Source organism: Pleurodeles waltl, chromosome 4_1 (genome assembly GCF_031143425.1).
Source record: "Pleurodeles waltl isolate 20211129_DDA chromosome 4_1, aPleWal1.hap1.20221129, whole genome shotgun sequence".
NCBI classification, from domain to species: domain Eukaryota; kingdom Metazoa; phylum Chordata; class Amphibia; order Caudata; family Salamandridae; genus Pleurodeles; species Pleurodeles waltl.
In genome coordinates this window covers 1,007,439,067-1,007,457,204 of record NC_090442.1, presented here as the reverse complement: position 1 = coordinate 1,007,457,204, position 18,138 = coordinate 1,007,439,067, and the positions used below count along the sequence as shown (strand labels likewise).

Here is an 18,138-nt window from a genome sequence, read left to right as displayed (position 1 = left end):
TCCCTGGAACACAGCAACTCTGTCCAAGTGACTCCCACAGTTCAGTGACTCTTCAATCCAAGTTTGGTGGAGGTAAGTCCTTGCCTCCCCACGCTAGACTGCAAACCTGTGTATTGTGTGATTTGCAGCTGCTCCGGCTCCTGTACACTCTTCCAGGATTTCCTTTGTGCACAGACTAGCCTGGGTCCCCAGCACTCCGTCCTGCAGTGCACAACCTGCTGAGTTGGCCTCCGACATCGTGGGACCCTCCTTTGTAACTTTGCATGGCCTCCTGTTCACTAATCTTCCAAGTGCCTGTTGGGGTACTTCTGCGGGTGCTGCTTGCTTCTGTGAGGGCTCTCTGAGTTGCTGAGTGCCCCCTCTGTCTCCTCCTCCAACAGGTGACATTCTGGTCCTTCCTGGTCCTCAGCAGCACCCAAAAACCTCTACTGTGACCCTTGCAGCTAGCAAGGCTTGTTTGATGTATTTCTGCATGGGAACACCTCTGCAAGCTTCATCGCGACGTGGGACATCTTCCTTCCAAAGGAAAAGTTCCTAGTCCTCTTCTTTCTTGGAGAACTCCAAGCTTCTTCCATCCAGAGGCAGCTTCCTTGAACCTTCATCCGGGGTTTTCTGGGCTCCTGCCCCCCCTGGACACTGTCGCGACTATTGGACTTGGTCCCCTTGCTTTGCAGGTCCTCAGGTCCAGGAATCTGTTTTCAGTGCTCTGCTGGTGTTTGTTGTTCTTGCAGAATCCCCCTATCACGACTATTGTGCTCTATTGGGGTAGTAGGTGTATTTTACTCCTACTTTTCAGGGTCTTGGGGTGGGGTATCTTGGACACCCTGACTGTTTTCTTACAGTCCCAGCGACCCTCTACAAGCTCCCATAGGTCTGGGGTCCATTCGTGATTCGCATTCCACTTTTGGAGTATATGGTTTGTGTTGCCCCTAGACCTATGTTCACCTATTGCAACCTATAGTAATTTTACACTGTTTGCATTACTTTTCTGACTCTTACTTACCTGATTTTTGGTTTGTGTACATATAACTTGCCACATTAGAGGGTCTCAGACAGCGAGCTGTCAAACAGAAAAATGGGGATGTCAGTGACAGCCATAGAGTATACTGGGAGGATAACCTGATGTACACAGAGGCAAGGGACCCAAAACCTGGAGCAGCCAGGAGATTGGTCATTCCTCTGCAGTACAGAGAGTTTCTCATAACTCTAGCACATGACATTCCTTAGGCTGGGCATTTGAGCCAGATAAAAACTTGGGAAAGACTTGTCCCCTTGTTTCACTGGCCTAGGATGTCAGAGGACACCAAAGATTTGTGCAAGTCTTGTGTGAACTGCCAAGCCAGTGGCAAGACTGGTGGCACTCCAAATGCCCCTCTAATTCCACTTCCTGTGGTTGGGGTGCCCTTTGAAAGGGTAGGGGTTGACATAGTTGGCCCCCTTGACCCTCCTACTGCTTCAGGCAATAGGTTTATCTTGGTGGTTGTGGACCATGCTACAAGATATCCTGAAGCAATTCCTCTAAGGACCACTACAGCCCCTGCAGTGGCAAAGGCCCTCCTGGGAATCTTTTCCAGGGTGGGTTTTCCTAAAGAGGTAGTATCAGACAGAGGTAGCAACTTCATGTCTGCATACTTGAAAGCAATGTGGAAGGAATGTGGTGTTACCTACAAGTGCACCACCCCTTACCATCCACAGACTAACGGACTGGTAGAGAGGTTTAATAAAACTCTCAAGGGTATGATAATGGGACTCCCTGAAAAACTCAGGAGGAGGTGGGATGTCCTGTTACCTTGCCTCCTTTTTGCTTACAGGGAGGTACCCCAGAAAGATTGGGCTTCAGCCCCTTTGAACTCCTCTTTGGACACCCTGTAAGAGGTCCAACTCAATCTTGTGAAGGAGGATTGGGAACAACCTTTAAAAGCTCCTAAACAGGACATAGTGGATTATGTACTTGGCCTAAGATCCAGAATGGCTGAGTACATGAAAAAGGCCAGTAAAAACCTTCAGGCCAGCCAGGAGCTGCAAAAGCAATGGCATGACCTGAAGGCTGTTCTGATCCAGTACCAACTGGGTCAGAAGGTGTGGGTATTGGAGCCTGTGGAAACGAAGATCACTCCAAGACAAATGGAGTGGACCCCATCAAATTGTTGAGAAGAAGGGTGAGGTTACCTATTTGGTAGACCTGGGCACTGACAGGAGTCCCCTTAGGGTGATTCATGTCAACCGCCTGAAACCCTACTATGACAGGGCTGATCTCACCCTGCTCATGGCAACAGATGAGGGACAGGAAGAAGAGAGTGACCCTCTCCCTGATCTATTCTCCACCACTGAAGCAGATGCCTTAGTGGAGGGAGTAGTTTTGGCAGATTGTCTGACTGCAGAACAGAAAGACAACTGCATCAATCTCCTAGGACAATTTTCTGACCTCTTTTCAATTGTACCAGGTACAACATCCTGGTGTGAACACACAATTGACACTGGAGACAGCCTGCCTGTCAAAAGTAAAATATATAGGCAGCCTGACCATGTCAGAGACTGCATTAAACAAGAGGTGCAGAAAATGTTGGATCTGGGAGTGATTGAACCTTCTGAAAGCCCATAGGCTAGCCCAGTGGTTTGTACCAAAGCCTCACACCAAAGATGGAAAGAGGGAGATGAGGTTTTGTGTAGACTACACAGGTCTCAATCAGGTAACAAAAACTGATGCTCACCCTATACCCAGGGCAGATGAGCTCATTGATACACTGGCTTCTGCCAAGTATCTTAGCACTTTTGATCTGACTGCAGGGTATTGGCAGATCAGATTGGCAGAAGATGCTAAACCAAAGACTGCATTTTCAACTATAGGAGGGCACTACCAATTCACAGTGATGCCCTTTGGTTTGAAAAATGCACCTGCCACTTTTCAGAGGTTGGTGAACACAGTCCTGCAAGGGTTGGAAGCTTTCAGTGCAGCATATCTTGATGATATTGCTGTCTTTAGCTCAACCTGGGATGAGCACATGGTCCACCTTTGGAAAGTTTTGGAGGCCTTGCAAAAGGCAGGCCTCACTATCAAGGCCTCAAAGTGCCAGATAGGGCAGGGGAAAGTGGTTTATCTGGGCCACCTGGTAGGTGGAGAACAGATTGCACCACTACAGGGGAAAATCCAGTCAATCATGGATTGGGTTCCCCCTACAACAACTCAAACCCAGGTGAGAGCCTTTTTAGGCCTCACAGGGTATTACAGGAGATTCATTAAAAATTATGGCAGCCCCCCTTAATGATCTCACAAGTAAGAAAATGCCTAAAAAGGTATTATGGACAGCTAGCTGTCAGAAAGCTTTTGAGGAGCTCAAACAGGCCATGTGCTCTGCACCTGTCCTAAAAAGCCCATGTTATTCCAAGAAATTCATTGTTCAAACTGATGCATCTGAATTAGGGGTAGGGGCAGTCTTATCACAACTGAATTCTGAGGGCCAGGATCAACCAGTTGCTTTTATCAGCAGAAGGTTGACCCCTAGAGAAAAGCGTTGGTCTGCCATAGAGAGGGAGGCCTTTGCTGTGGTCTGGGCACTGAAAAAGTTGAGGCCATACCTGTTTGGCAATCACTTTATTGTTCAGACAGACCACAAACCTCTACTTTGGCTAAAACAAATGAAAGGTGAAAACCCTAAATTGTTAAGGTGGTCCATATCTCTAGAGGGAATGGACTATACAGTGGAACATAGACCTGGAAGTACCCACTCCAATGCAGATGGACTCTCCAGATATTTCCACTTAGACAATGAAGACTCATCAGGTCATGGCTAGTCTTATTGTCCTTCGTTTGGGGGGGGGGGTTGTGTAGGAAAGTACCATCTTGCCTGGCATGTTACCCCCATATTACACTGTATGTATGTTGTTTTAACCCTTGTGTCACTGTGACCCTCCCAGGCAGGGCCCCAGTGCTCATAGTATGTGCCCTGTATGTGTTCCCTGTGTGGTGCCTAACTGTATCACTGAGGCTTTGCTAACCAGAACCTCAGTGTTTATGCTCTCTGTGCTTTCCAAATTTGTCACTGCAGACTAGTGACAAAATTTACCAATTTACATTGGCATACTGGTACACCCATATAATTCCCTTGTATATGGTACTGAGGTACCCAGGGTATTGGGGTTCCAGGAGATCCCTATGGGCTGCAGCATTTCTTTTGCCACCCATAGGGAGCTCTGACAATTCTTACACAGGCCTGCCACTGCAGCCTGAGTGAAATAACGTCCACGTTATTTCACAGCCATTTACCACTGCAATAAGTAACTTATAAGTCACCTATATGTCTAACCTTCACTTAGTGAAGGTTGGGTGCCAAGTTACTTAGTGTGTGGGCACCCTGGCACTAGCCAAGGTGCCCCCACATTGTTCAGGGCAAATTCCCCGGAGTTTGTGAGTGCGGGGACACCATTACACGTGTGCACTATACATAGGTCACTACCTATGTATAGCGTCACAATGGTAACTCCGAACATGGCCATGTAACATCTCTAAGATCATGGAATTGTCACCCCAATACCATTCTGGTATTGTGGGGACAATTCCATGATCCCCCAGGTCTGTAGCACAGAACCCGGGTACTGCCAAACTGCCTTTCCGGGGTTTCCACTGCAGCTGCTGCTGTTGCTTCCAACCCCTCAGACAGGTTTCTGCCCTCCTGGGGTCCAGGCAGCCCTGGCCCAGGAAGGCAGAACAATGAATTTCCTCTGAGAGGGGGTGTTACACCCTCTCCCTTTGGAAATAGGTGTGAAGGGCTGGGGAGGAGTAGCCTCCCCCAGCCTCTGGAAATGCTTTGATGGGCACAGATGGTGCCCATCTCTGCATAAGCCAGTCTACACCGGTTCAGGGATCCCCCAGCCCTGCTCTGGCGTGAAACTGGACAAAGGAAAGGGGAGTGACCACTCCCCTGACCAGTACCTCCCAGGGGAGGTGCTCAGAGCTCCTCCAGTGTGTCCCAGACCTCTGCCATCTTGGAAACAGAGGTGTTGGGGGCACACTGGACTGCTCTGAGTGGCCAGTGCCAGCAGGTGATGTCAGAGACCCCCTCTAATAGGCTCCTACCTTTCTTGGTAGCCAATCCTTCTTTCTTGGTAGCCAAACCTCCTTTTCTGGCTATTTAGGGTCTCTGCTTTGGGGAATTCTTCATATAACGAATGCAAGAGCTCACCAGAGTTCCTCTGCATCTCCCTCTTCGACTTCTACAAAGGATCGACCGCTGACTGCTCCAGGACGCCTGCAAAACCGCAACAAAGTAGCAAGACGACTACCAGCAACATTGTAGCGCCTAATCCTGCCGGCTTTCTCGACTGTTTCCAGGTGGTGCATGCTCTGGCGGTAGCCTGCCTTCACCCTGCACCAGAAGCTCTGAATAAATCTCCCGTGGGTCGACGGAATCTTCTCCCTGCTAACGCAGGCACCAAGAGACTGCATCACTGGTCCTCTGGGTCCCCTCTCATCCTGACGAGCGTGGTCCCTGGAACACAGCAACTCTGTCCAAGTGACTCCCACAGTCCAGTGACTCTTCAGTCCAAGTCTGGTGGAGGTGAGTCCTTGCCTCCCCACGCTAGACTGCAACCCTTTGTACCGTGTAATTTGCAGCTGGTCCGGCTCCTGTGCACTTTTCCAAGATTTGCTTCGTGCACAGCCTAGCTTGGGTCCCCGGCACTCTGTCCTGCAGTGCACAACCCGCTGAGTTGGCCTCCGACGTCGTGGGACCCTCCTTTGTAACTTTGCGTGGGCTCAGTTCACTAATCTTCTAAGTGCCTGTTGGGGTACTTCTGCGGGTGCTGCTTGCTTCTGTGAGGGCTCTCTGAGTTGCTGAGCACCCCCTCTGTCTTCTCCTCCAAAAGGCGACATCCTGGTCCTTCCTGGTCCTCAGCAGCACCCAAAAACCTCTACCACGACCCTTGCAGCTAGCAAGGCTTGTTTGCAGTATTTCTGCATGGGAATACCTCTGCAAGCTTAATTGCGACGTGGGACATCTTCCATCCAAAGGAGAAGTTCCTAGTCCTCTTCTTTCTTGCAGAACTCCAAGCTTCTTCCATCCGGAGGCAGCCTCCTTGCACCTTCATCCGGGGTTTCTTGGGTTCCTGCCCCCCCTGGACACTGACGTGACTATTGGACTTGGTCCCCTTGCTTTGCAGGTCCTCAGGTCCAGGAATCCGTTTTCAGTGCACTGCTGGTGTTTGTTGTTCTTGCAGAATCCCCCTATCACGACTATTGTGCTCTATTGGGGTAGTAGGTGTACTTTACTCCTACTTTTCAGGGTCTTGGGGTGGGGTATCTTGGGCACCCTGACTGTTTTCTTACAGTCCTAGCGACCCTCTACAAGCTCCCATAGGTCTGGGGTCCATTCGTGATTCGCATTCCACTTTTGGAGTATTTGGTTTGTGTTGCCCCTAGACCTATGTTCACCTATTGCACCCTATTGTAATTTTACACTGTTTGCATTACTTTTCTGACTCTTACTTATCTGATTTTTGGGTTGTGCGCATATACCTTATGTATATTACTTACCTTCTTACTGGGGTACTCACTGAGATACTTGTGGCATATTGTCATAAAAATAAAGTACCTTTATTTTTAGTAACTCTGCGTATTGTGTTTTCTTATGATATTGTGCATATGATATAAGTGGTATAGTAGGAGCTTTGCATGTCTCCTAGTTCAGCCTAAGCTGCTTTTCCATAGCTACCTTCTATCAGCCTAAGCTGCTTGAAACACCTCTATTCTACTAATAAGGGATAACTGGACCTGGCACAAGATGTAAGTACCATTGGTACCCACTACAAGCCAGGCCAGCCTCCTACAGGAGGGGTGTGTAACACACCTGGTAGTGCACTTGTTGTTCCTGACCTCCCAAGAGCAGAGGCTCTCACCCTTGGGGGCCAGACACTTGTCTGGTTGTGACAGGATGGTTAAAACCAGTCAATCAGCACACCAGTAGTTGGTAGGTTTTTCAGGGGGCATCTTTAAGGTGCATGTAGTAAGACATTCCATCACTGGAATCAGTGAGGCATTATTAATATGAAATGTTTGATACCAAACATACCTGGTTTTGGTGAAGTGATTATGTAGCTGGGGAACTCGTATTGACCAGTGCCCAGCACATGTGCTTAAAATGGCTTCCCTGTTTAATTACTATGTCTAAGAATCGACAAAGACATAGTAGGGCCATATTTGCTCATATAAATATGTTCTCACCTGTAATATAATGTACCCTGCCTTAGGCTGTAAGACCTCCAGTAGGGGTGACTTACAAATATTACAGGCAATGTTAGGGGACATGGCAAACTAGTGTGTGTCATGTCGTGTTTTCACTTTTTGGAACACCTTGTCATGCAGGCTGCAGTAGCAGTCTGTATGAGTTTTGTGCTGGGTCCCTTAGAGTGGCACAATTTGTGCTGCAGCTCTTAGGGGGACCCTCGTTGGTACCTATGCCCTAGGTACCAGAGGTACCACTTACTAGGGACTTACAGAGGTGCCAAAGGCCTGGTCACTTGGTGGTCAATTGACCAGTTGTCTTGCTTTTGGGGGAGAAACATTGGCACTGGGGACCTGGCTAGCAGGAACGAGTGCACTTCAGTCAAAGTTGCATCAAATACCAGGCAAAAAGTGGGGGGCCTACTGCAACCAAAACCCCGTTTCCTACACTTATCATCACTGGTGAGTAGCTAACCCTCTTTAACGTAATCACTTTTGTTGTTGAGCAGTTCGCACTATACAACCTCTGCTCACTTTCATAGGTGAGCGCTCAGTCCTCTCTGACTCTCATGATTGTGAGTGAGCCGTTAGCCTATTATGACCCAATGAACCCTGCTGTTGCCCATTCCTGACCTCCTAGCCCTCTATGACTCCTGCTAATTCTCATTGGAGAGCTCCTAGTTATTTATGACCCCTGCTTGTGCTCACTGTTCGTGATCACTGATGAGCTCCTGGTCCACTATATTGCCATAGCCTCTGCTCTCTTGCTGACTAAGTAGCTACTAGCACTTTGTGATGCCTGCTCACCCTCATTGCTCAGCTCCCACCTCTATTGTCCCTTTCTGCTCATAAGTTTTTTAACTTGTAGCCTACAATGACCCAATGACCACTGCTCTTGCTTACTGGTGACCTCTTAGCTCTCAACTACTCTTGCTCATAGATGAGCATTAAGCCCTCTGCAACTTCTTCTCATCCTTTTGGGTAGTTCTCAGACCTCTACAATCTCTGCCAGTCCTCTATATGAGCTTTTGGCCTCTGCACTCTGAACTCATCATGAGTGTTGAGCTTTTAGACCTCTGGAACCCATGTTGATCCCTATGAATGAGCTGTTAGATCACTGTTAGATACCTTCCACTCATCATCCTCACTGTTAAGCTGTTAAAAATGCGCGACCTCTGCTAATGCTCACTCATGAGCCTTTAGGCTTCTGTAAAATCTGATCATCGTCAGAGAGAACTGCTAGGGATCTGCAAGCTAGCTCATCATCACCGTCGGATTTATCATTTTTGCTTGTTCCCAAAGGTGAGAGGGGCACGTTAAGGACATTTTATATGATACTATCACTTTGTATGGGCCAAACAAAAGAATCAAATCATATTTAATTAAATTATAGTTTAATATAATTATACTTTTTAATCAGGCAGACATCAAGGGTGCGCACCAAGCAGCGCATGCCGTCCATGAACTATTTTTAGATAATGTGAAAGAGAGGTGTCCCTTGACTGTGATCAGGGCAATGGTGTGAAGTTTGATCAACCATAAATGCTGCATACCTAAGCAATTAGTGTCTGCTTTCTAGTGTTCAATTTGTACAACAAAATAGGCCCAAGTACGGACTGAAATTGACATCTCTGACAAAAAGTCCCTGAGGTACATCTAGAAAGGTGCGCCAGGCGTAGGTTTTCAGGCGCACTTCTCAGAATGTCATGTGACTTTCAAAAAGTTTCTCATCTTCCCTCTATGGAGTTCTCCTTACTGGAGAAGTACTCACGTGGGGAATGGAGTACACTATTTTCTCCTTGGTGAGAGCAATTTTCTCATAGAGATAGCCCTTTCTCTATGCCCTCAGCAATAAGGGGGTGATTCATTCCTCTCCTTTATGGGGAGCTACTTCAGTCATCTGTTGGAGTCACTTTTCAAACATTTCAAGGGTGGAAAGGAGACACAGGTGTTTCGGAGTTCCAACAACCATGTGTGTTTGTGGGCGTTCCCAAACATCAAAAGTAGACCACACCTTGGGCGCCCACTTACCACCCTTTCAGTGGGATTTACCACTGTGGATTTCTCTCTGGTTATCATGGACAAATGCACACTCATAATTGCATTTACACATGGGTGTCATCACCTTGTGAGTTCGTGACACAAGTAAGTAGGAGTATTTTCAGTCGTAAACTTGTGTTTGCACATTAATTTTACTTTTGTGAATTGGCCTCTGTATGTGCAAGGGCCCAAATGTTCAACAACCACTGTTGAGTAGCTTATCTGCAGAATTTCAAGGCTGCATACTCTTAATTTCACTTTGTGCCTTTGTTTCACCACTTATTGTCTCTCAGTCTTGCACGGTCTTTTCCACCCCTTCTTTAACCGTTTGTCACTATTTTCCATCTTTAGGCCCCCAAAACTGAGTGGCAGTCCCCACTAACTTTAACAGCTACACAAAATAAACACTACTGCTGTCACTGATCCCCACACACATACAATCAGTTTTGTAACCCATCATCACTGCAGCATCCTTCTCAGTGCTTAATTTGTAAATAAAGAGGTGCCAGTGCTCAAAGCCCTTCTCTTAAACATGAGGCTGCTGTAATTAAATCTCCCAGCACTGAATACTGAGGCAGCATAATTCTGAAGCCATCTGGGTCCTCTTCAATCCATTTACGGCCACCCCTGCCCCTTCAGCTCATCCTGCAACTTTTTACTTTCTCCCTTTATGACGCTTTTTAGTTTTTCCTTCTTCCGTCTTTCCCATGTGTCTTTTGCTTGCAGCAAATGCTTGTGGCAGAAGAATAAGCCCCGGCCCTCACAAATAAGTGCCGGTGCTCAGCACGAGAAACAACAAGCACAAATTAAGCACTGATCCTTCTTACTTCGTAGCATGGCAGTTTTTAACCGCAGAGTGCACTGGGGATAATTTACACATTCATCAACTAAGGGAACAATCAATCAATCATTTTTAGAGCACGCTACTCACCTATAGGGTCTCAAGGTGCTGTGGGGTATGTCCTCAGGGTTCAGTCGAAGAGGCAGAGTTTGAGGTCCTTCCTAAATTGAGGTAGCAATGGCAACTGTCTGAGGTGGAGAGGTAAGGTGTTCCAACATTTTGCTGCAAGGTAGGTGGACGATCATCCTCCAGCCGAGGACTTCTTTATGTGGGGCACAGTGGAGAGGTCTAGCAGGGGAGTACCAGGTTGAGGTAGCTGGGTCCAAGGTTGTGGAGGGCCTTGTAGGCCTGAACGTGGAGTTTGAAATTGATCCTCATCTCGATGGGGAGCCAGTGGAGGTCTCTCAGGTGTTCTGTGATGTTCTTCTCGGCTGGGAATGTTCAGGACGAGTCTGGATGATTATGTGTTAAACAACCTGAGAAAGTTGCTTTTGTGCCTTGACTCAGGCAACAAAGAGCACCAATAGGAACCACGCCATTATCAATAAAATAAACAATTCACCCAGCACGTTCTTTGTCCTAAGTGACAATTGTAGTTTTCTTAAAGGAACTATCAAGTACAACCAGTTTGTTGAACAATATTTCAGTTTCCAACATTTTTAAGTCCAGTTACCTCTTTGCACGTGAGAATATAGGGAGGGGTTCAAGGGGGAATAAACATTAAATATATATTTTTTTTTTTAAACGTACCTGCCTTGCTGTGCCGCCGCCGCTCCTTCTTGCTGGTCACTGGAGGCAGGCACTGGCTTCCAGCCTGCCCTGCGGCCAATCCTGACGCTGCTCAGAGCAGCATTAGGATTGGCTGGGAGCACCCAGCCAGGGTGCTTCCAGGCAGACTGGGAGCTGTGCAGGCTCTCTCCAGCCCAGCAACACAGTGCCGGGCTGGAGAGAACCCTGAGCGCATGTGTGTTTGGCCGACCGAGACAGCATGCCAAACATGCATGCGCACTGAGGGGGAGTGCTGTGCATTCCCCCTCAGTGCTCGTTACAGCCCGTGTCCCCCCCCCTTATCAAGAAAACGATAATAAACACAGTTTATTATCATTTTCTTGTAAAAGTTTTGCAGCTGCTGGTGACTCTCCTCCGCCATAGTGGAGGAGCCGCCGCTGCCTAAATAGTCAGGCTATCGTCCCTCAGCAAGAAATAACTCATTGTGGCGGCCACCACTGCATTGTGCAGAACTTATTTCAAGAAAATAGGACTTCTCTGTTTTCACAAGTTGAGTAAAATACCTACAAAAGAACTATGCCTAAAATCAAAATAAGAGAACGTCTTATGCAAATCGAACAAGGTTGTACATCTGTCCAGAAAGGCGTGAAGCTTCTAAACAGATGGACAATTAGCTATACACGTTCCACAAATATTTACGATCATAACAATGAGTGCATACTATATGATAATGTGAAGTATGTTTTATTGCGAAATAGACTGTTGTACATTTATAGAAAACAAAACATAGTAATGTTACCTGCACAAATCCGCACATTACATAATCTTCAAACAAAAGCATGCTTGGCCTGTCTTCTCGATACACTGTTATTGTGTAGCTATTTCCAAATGCGCTGGTCAGAGTCCAATTTTCTGGTCCTGGAATAGTGATATGGTTAATACCCAAGCCAAGTGGGTAGTTGCCATACCTAAAAAAAAAAAAAAAAAATAAGACAATTAATTACCTCGTTCAATGGCACTTATTTTATTTTCCTTGGAGGGATGAAAGGCTTAGCCGGCCTTACAAGGATTCAAACCTGGGACCTGATGTCACATTGATTTCAGCAACTAGCCTTTTTGGTGATTAATCAAAAAGCTAAAACTTTATCGCTAGGAAACTTATTTTATAAGTTAGACGCAGTACTCTCCCACTGGTTATGACTGGACTAAATATCCTGATCTATGATGGATGCAGGCCACCAAATAGGCCACAAGCAGGAAGCCATACCAATGTGCCCTCAATGTGCTCCTTCACAGCATGACCAAGTATGCCTTAGGTTGCACACAAGCATTGGCAGTGCCAATCGGTTCACTTACCTTTACATACAAGGGCGATCAATCGACAAAATTAGTTCCTGGGAAAACCATAAGAGCTGCCTGAACCACTTACAAAATAGGCTGTCCTTGTGGTTCATGTGATTCTCACTGAACCTACTTCCGCCACTGAAAACCCCTCAACTACCCAAAAACCCCTGAGTCTTTACAATAGATCATCGGTTCTCCTCTCACAACAAATTTGTACTCTTCCCAATGTTTGTGGGAATAGAGTTAGAATAGTAAATCTGATCCATGTCAAATAAATGCACTTTACCAAATGTTTGGGGAATTGAAATATGACAATAAATACAACACTTCCCTGTTTCTGTACTTTCCCCAATATTTGTCGGATTTCAGTTGAACTGAAGTTAGAAAAGCAAGTATGACACCTCTGTGTGTATGATCATTCTCCAATGTTTGTTGGGTTGGAGTTAGAATTATCAATGTGCACTGTCCCAATATATGGACGTTCCCCAATGTTCATGCATTTAGTGTAACAACAGTAATTCTGACCTCCCTTCAACATATGAACTTTCCGCCATGTCGGTGGGACTGGAGTTTAGATAGTAAAACTTATCTTCCCCAGTACCCATATTTTTCAAATAATTGTGGGATTGGAGCTTGAAAAGTAAATCTGACTTCTCACACCCTTTATAAGTACTTTCCCCACTGTTGGGGGTTTAGCGTTAGAATACTACATTTGGGGGTCCCCATATACACATTTCCCCAGTGTTTCTGGGATTGAAGTTATAATAGTAAAACACACCCCTCCACAATGTATGTAAATTACCACTTGTTAGTGGGACAGGAGTTAGAGTAGTAAGCATGATACCTCATTGGATCTGATTTCCCCCAATAGGTGTGGGATTGATGTTAGCTTGGGATGGGCGCTAAAATGGTAAAACTGCCCTATATGTAATATAAATATTATTTGAGCGAAGAGAATGAGAATAATAAATCTGACTGGTGCTTTCACTAATGTTGTTGAGTTTAGAGTGAGAATAGTAAACCTGCCCCCTGTCTCTACAATTTATGTACTTTCCCAAATATTTGTGGAATTATAGCAAACTAGTAAATGTAGCATATCCTGGAATATGCACTTTCCCCAATGTTTGTAGGATTGAAGCTATAGTAATAAATCTGGACACCCATCCCCAAAAATATGTAGCTTCCCCATTATTTGTTGGATTGGAGTTTTAATAATAAGTCTAACCGATCCCAATTACTTCACATGCACTAATGCTTGAGGGATCAAAGGTAGAATAATTACTCTTACCCTGAAGTACATATCCTTTCCCTAATGTTAATGTGTTTGGAGTTACAATAAATCTGACCTCCACCCTTACAGGTATATTAATTGTTCTCAATGTTTATAGAATTGGAATTACATTAGTAAAATTGACCTTCCTCCCTCATCTCTGTACATGTACACTTTACCTAATATTTCCTAGTTTGAAATTCCAATACTAAATATTACTCACTTAATGTTCTATTTTTGTAAATGCTTCTAGAAGTGTAATTATATATTTTTTTAAAAATCATTAGTTTGACAATAATTTCTACTACAATGTTGTGAAATGCACATTAATAATTGAACAATTGATATATCATAGGAGTTAAAAGATATTTTATACATATATATATAAATATATAACTAGATTTGGGCTGATCAAGATTTTGGGAGGCAGAGATAAGTCTGTCAATGTACTAAATGTTTGATGGCCGGCACTGTCAAAATGACAGTACCATCAATCAAACCTTTAACATGTCTTTGTGTTTTTTTCAAAAACGAAATCACAAAGCAGGATTTTGTTTTTGAAAAAACAAAAATAATGACCCCCACACCATGGGAGCTACCTCCAGTAGTGTGGAGGTCATTTATACATGTTTGTAGTTCCTTTCCGCTATGTTTTTCATGGCGGCAAGGGAGAGTAAAAAATGGCCACTTGACTCCCACTCCAAATCGAGTGGCCCATCCAATGGCCCTTACTCCATCCGGGAGTCAGGGGAGTATGCCTGCAATACTGATGGTGTGTTCTCCGTGACTGATATACTTAGGTCCACCTGTGTGTAAATCAGGCAGGGGACCTTCAGTTGGGTGGAGAGGGTACTTCTTCATCATTGCAACAGAGTACACTCTTGTCAAACTCTAAATCCGCCCCATAATAACTAACATTAAAATAATGATGACACGAAAATTAAACTTACATTTTATTAAACATCAAAATTGATAAATTAATAAATCCGGACAATATTTATTTAATGTACATCACTATTAATGAAATATAACATTTTACATTTTGTAAGTTCTTTTTTTAAATAAGTAAAACATCTAAATTATTAAACGTTTAAGTGTTACGAGGAAAACAATATGCATAGTAATAGATTTATGTTTAACAAAAATTAAACGTTTCTTCACATTATACATAAAAGTTGATACAGAAAAATATAGCATAAAAATGCAAGTACATAAAAAAGGGCAGTGCAGAGAGGCAACACACACAGCCAATGTGGCTATAGCATTCATGGATTTGTTCAAGGACACCTGACACGTAATTTCACCATTTAGATAGTCACTGAATAATTTGAAACTATTGTTGCAAATTATCACCATTAACAGTGTCATACAAAAAGACTGCAGCTACTTACTCACATAGTAAATCCCAAACCTCACAATACTATATATGTGATAATCGTACACAATACAATGGCAAATGAGGTAATGCTGTTCTAGTTATAATGGGTTCAGGATAATGGTCAGGAATGGTATTTATTGTTATATTCTTTCTACAAATAGAAGTATGTCTGTGTAGTGTACTGTAATAGTGAGTTGGCAGAAAGAGGTCATAGAGCAAATGGGGTTGTAGAAGAAGCCAGCATTCCTCTCAATCTATTCCAAGTAATGCACTTATAATTATATCACGAAAATCCTAAAAAGGGAGATGAGGGAAACCCAGAGTGCACCCTCCCGACATAATACTTATGCACCAAAAAATACTCAAGTATAAAGTAGCATAAAGAACTACAGCAACCTTTTCCATACCTACTGGATGTAATAGAAATGTAATCTTTTTTTATCCCTCACCCACCCAGTGGATGGCATGCTTCATGACAGAGGTGGCTGGGGAACAAAGAGGAAGGACAATATCTATAACTTCCCACTGTAGACCAATGACTTAATCATGTTCCCAGTGGGTAGAGGTAGAATAAAATAATATGTTGACTCTATGAAGAGGCCAATGTGTTTCTGCCTAAAGAATGTGTGTAGAGGGGTCAGCGGGCTTTTTTTCAAGACTGTGACCATCTCTGTGATGAAGTACCAAAATGAGTGATCTTTTTTCAAAAACATCATCTGAAAAACCACTAGTGGCACAAAACAAGTACTTTTCAAGAGTAGGTCAAATTAGTAATCCTGCCTCTCTACTTGAGGGTTGGAGAGCAAGTTGAATCTATTAATTTTAGCTACCCAGCTGGCATGTCCTCAGTCCACTTTCGACCTTCTCTGAGGAAACTTTGGTAACCACCCTAACCAATGCGAGGAGCAGCCTTACGATGAAACATGCCACCCTGTGGGCGGAGGAGCTCTTTCAGCTTACAAAAATAAGATTTCCTTTTTATCACCTCCAGCAGGGATAGAACAGACAAATGTAGTTTTGTACAAGACTGTATACCACAAGTATGTGGTAGTGCATAAGACTTAACTATATCAGTCACTTTAAATCTGCATTCATCATATGAGCTTTAATTGTTGGCAAAATAAATTATACTTCAATAGCGGAAAAAGTACAGCACAAGACAGTAGATAAAACTAAGAAGGTGGGTACACAAACCTCATTGGGACTTATCTCCAACCAACTTAAAGAAGAGGAATCAACCTTATATGAAATCTGAAATGATTATCGGAATAGATTTGATTAAATAAGCATACCTATGTTAAATAGGTTGAAGTCTGGAGAAGTCCTGTTTAGCTTTCACAGAGGTATTGTTTCATTTCCTTTTAATCATTTATTTTTATGGATTCTGCATGAATGCAGGATGGTAGCATTGTGTTTCCTAGGTCATTGGAAGAGGTGTCAGCACTGGTTTCTTATATAAGGGCTTGCATTCTTCGCCCCCTGCACCTCATTCCCTTGTTTCTGCTATCTGTGTTCTGTTAGAATTCTTGAGTTAGGATTTTTGCTAGCCTTTTCTTCTGAGTTCTCATTAGAACTTGTGTTAGGATATTGTTTATTTTTTCCTATTTTTGCTTGAGCATTTTTTTAGAGGTTTTTCTGTAACTTGTTTGCTTTTTTGTCTCTTAGGTACCTCTATGTTGCCTCTGTCATCTTACGCAACTCTCTTCAAGCCATCCTTGGTGTCTCTACACCATCCTCTCAGTGAAACAGATTCGGGTAAAACTTCTGAGGGAAGTTGCCCTTATTATACCTCTCTCAAGAAGAAAGATAAAGGAAGTACAACACAACATTTTTATTTACCAGGTCAGGAACAGGGGTGTTTCTTGATGTCCACAGAACTAGACCTGGGAGGAGAATATGTGCTCTGGAGAGGGAATCCCGACTTCTGTCATGTTCAACACAGGCTTATACGGCAGTTTACAGTAAAGTACAACAGAAAGGGTTGCAAACATTGTATGGTTGTTGGTGGTAATTCTGCACAGAATGGCTCATGAATGTTTGCAATCACAGGCTAGTACATTGGATAAAAATGGCACCTCTCCACCTGCTCATCAGAGAAGACCTGGACCTAGAACAAACATCTAAGAAGAGAGAATCCTATTTGATGTGCCTTTGTAGAAGCCAAGAGGTCTCAACATAGCAATTTAAATACAGGGTCTGTGAGTGCTTTCAAAGGTTCAGGTGGTTGTCCCCTTGTACTTCCTCAGGTAATTAGACTGACAAATGTCCCCATCCTGTGTAGAATAACCAGCTGGAGTGAAGCCTTGACACTAGGAGCCTTCCTTAGCAGTCTTGATGCTCTGGGAGAGACCTGTAGTGATATTTCAAGCAACCACATGAATTGTGACTTTTTTTCCATGGAGGAATGGAACAAGGTATAAAGGCTCTTGAGAAAGGAACAAGTTCAACAGATGGGGTTTGGCCAGCTTACAGGACTACCAAACGAAGTATACAACACCATGGAGCCCTTGTTTGCTATAGTTTCTCTCCCATGCTCGACTAGATAAATCTCAGACCCAAAACAACAGACTTACGATCTGCTTTAGATCTTGGTGGATAGAATACTCAAACTTTACGGATATCCTGTCTGCCATATTATGATCTACCTAGGATATAATGGCATCGTAATACAGCGGATAGGATATACGCCTTAAATCTGAACGTGGGATCATAACAACATGAGAAATTCAGCCCTGCAGAAAAGCAACCTTGTTATGTATAAAACCCCAGCTTTGTTCACTGCAAGCTTTTAGCACCCAAAGTGAAGGCTTCAGCAGGAGCTCGAGAACAACATTTTCAATTGTGAGTGACCTTGGCTGGCTTCCCCAGCTGCCTTTCCCTCCTGGAGGAATGAGACTTTCAGAAACAAACCCAAGGTTCTATATTGACTGGTATGACCTCTTAACCAATCCCCACTCCATTAGGGTTAGTCAAATTGCACCAAAGACTAGGTCTTTCACGAACATTGACAGTGATTTGCACTTTGATTGTTCTTGATATTTTTACACTAAAATATTAACATTTAAATCTCAGAGTTGACCAGTATTTTCTCTGTGAAGTGTGCGGTAATTTCCAAGATATTGCCTTAATATGTTACTGGGATAAACATTCCCCAAATTATACTTTGCATTCAACAGGTGCCTTCCGGCACTGAGCACAATAGACTGGGCTGCAACCACCATTAATCATCAGACCGAACAATTAAATGTTGCCTTTCTTTAATGACATGCAATAGGAGAACAATCTTAACGAATGAGGCAAAGAGTTACAAACTTTTGGGC

General features: G+C 44.1%; 1 protein-coding gene across 2 annotated transcripts in view; it reads right to left on the bottom strand.

The window, feature by feature from the left end:
• The window catches only part of CPED1 (cadherin like and PC-esterase domain containing 1), a 297,241-nt gene that overhangs the window by 143,697 nt on the left and 135,406 nt on the right, over nt 1–18,138 (bottom strand). For both annotated transcript variants that reach the window (XM_069229864.1, XM_069229865.1), the window contains exon 7: nt 11,626–11,794. In XM_069229864.1, coding sequence (XP_069085965.1) covers nt 11,626–11,794 — 169 coding nt within the window. The remainder of the gene's footprint in view (nt 1–11,625; nt 11,795–18,138) is intronic.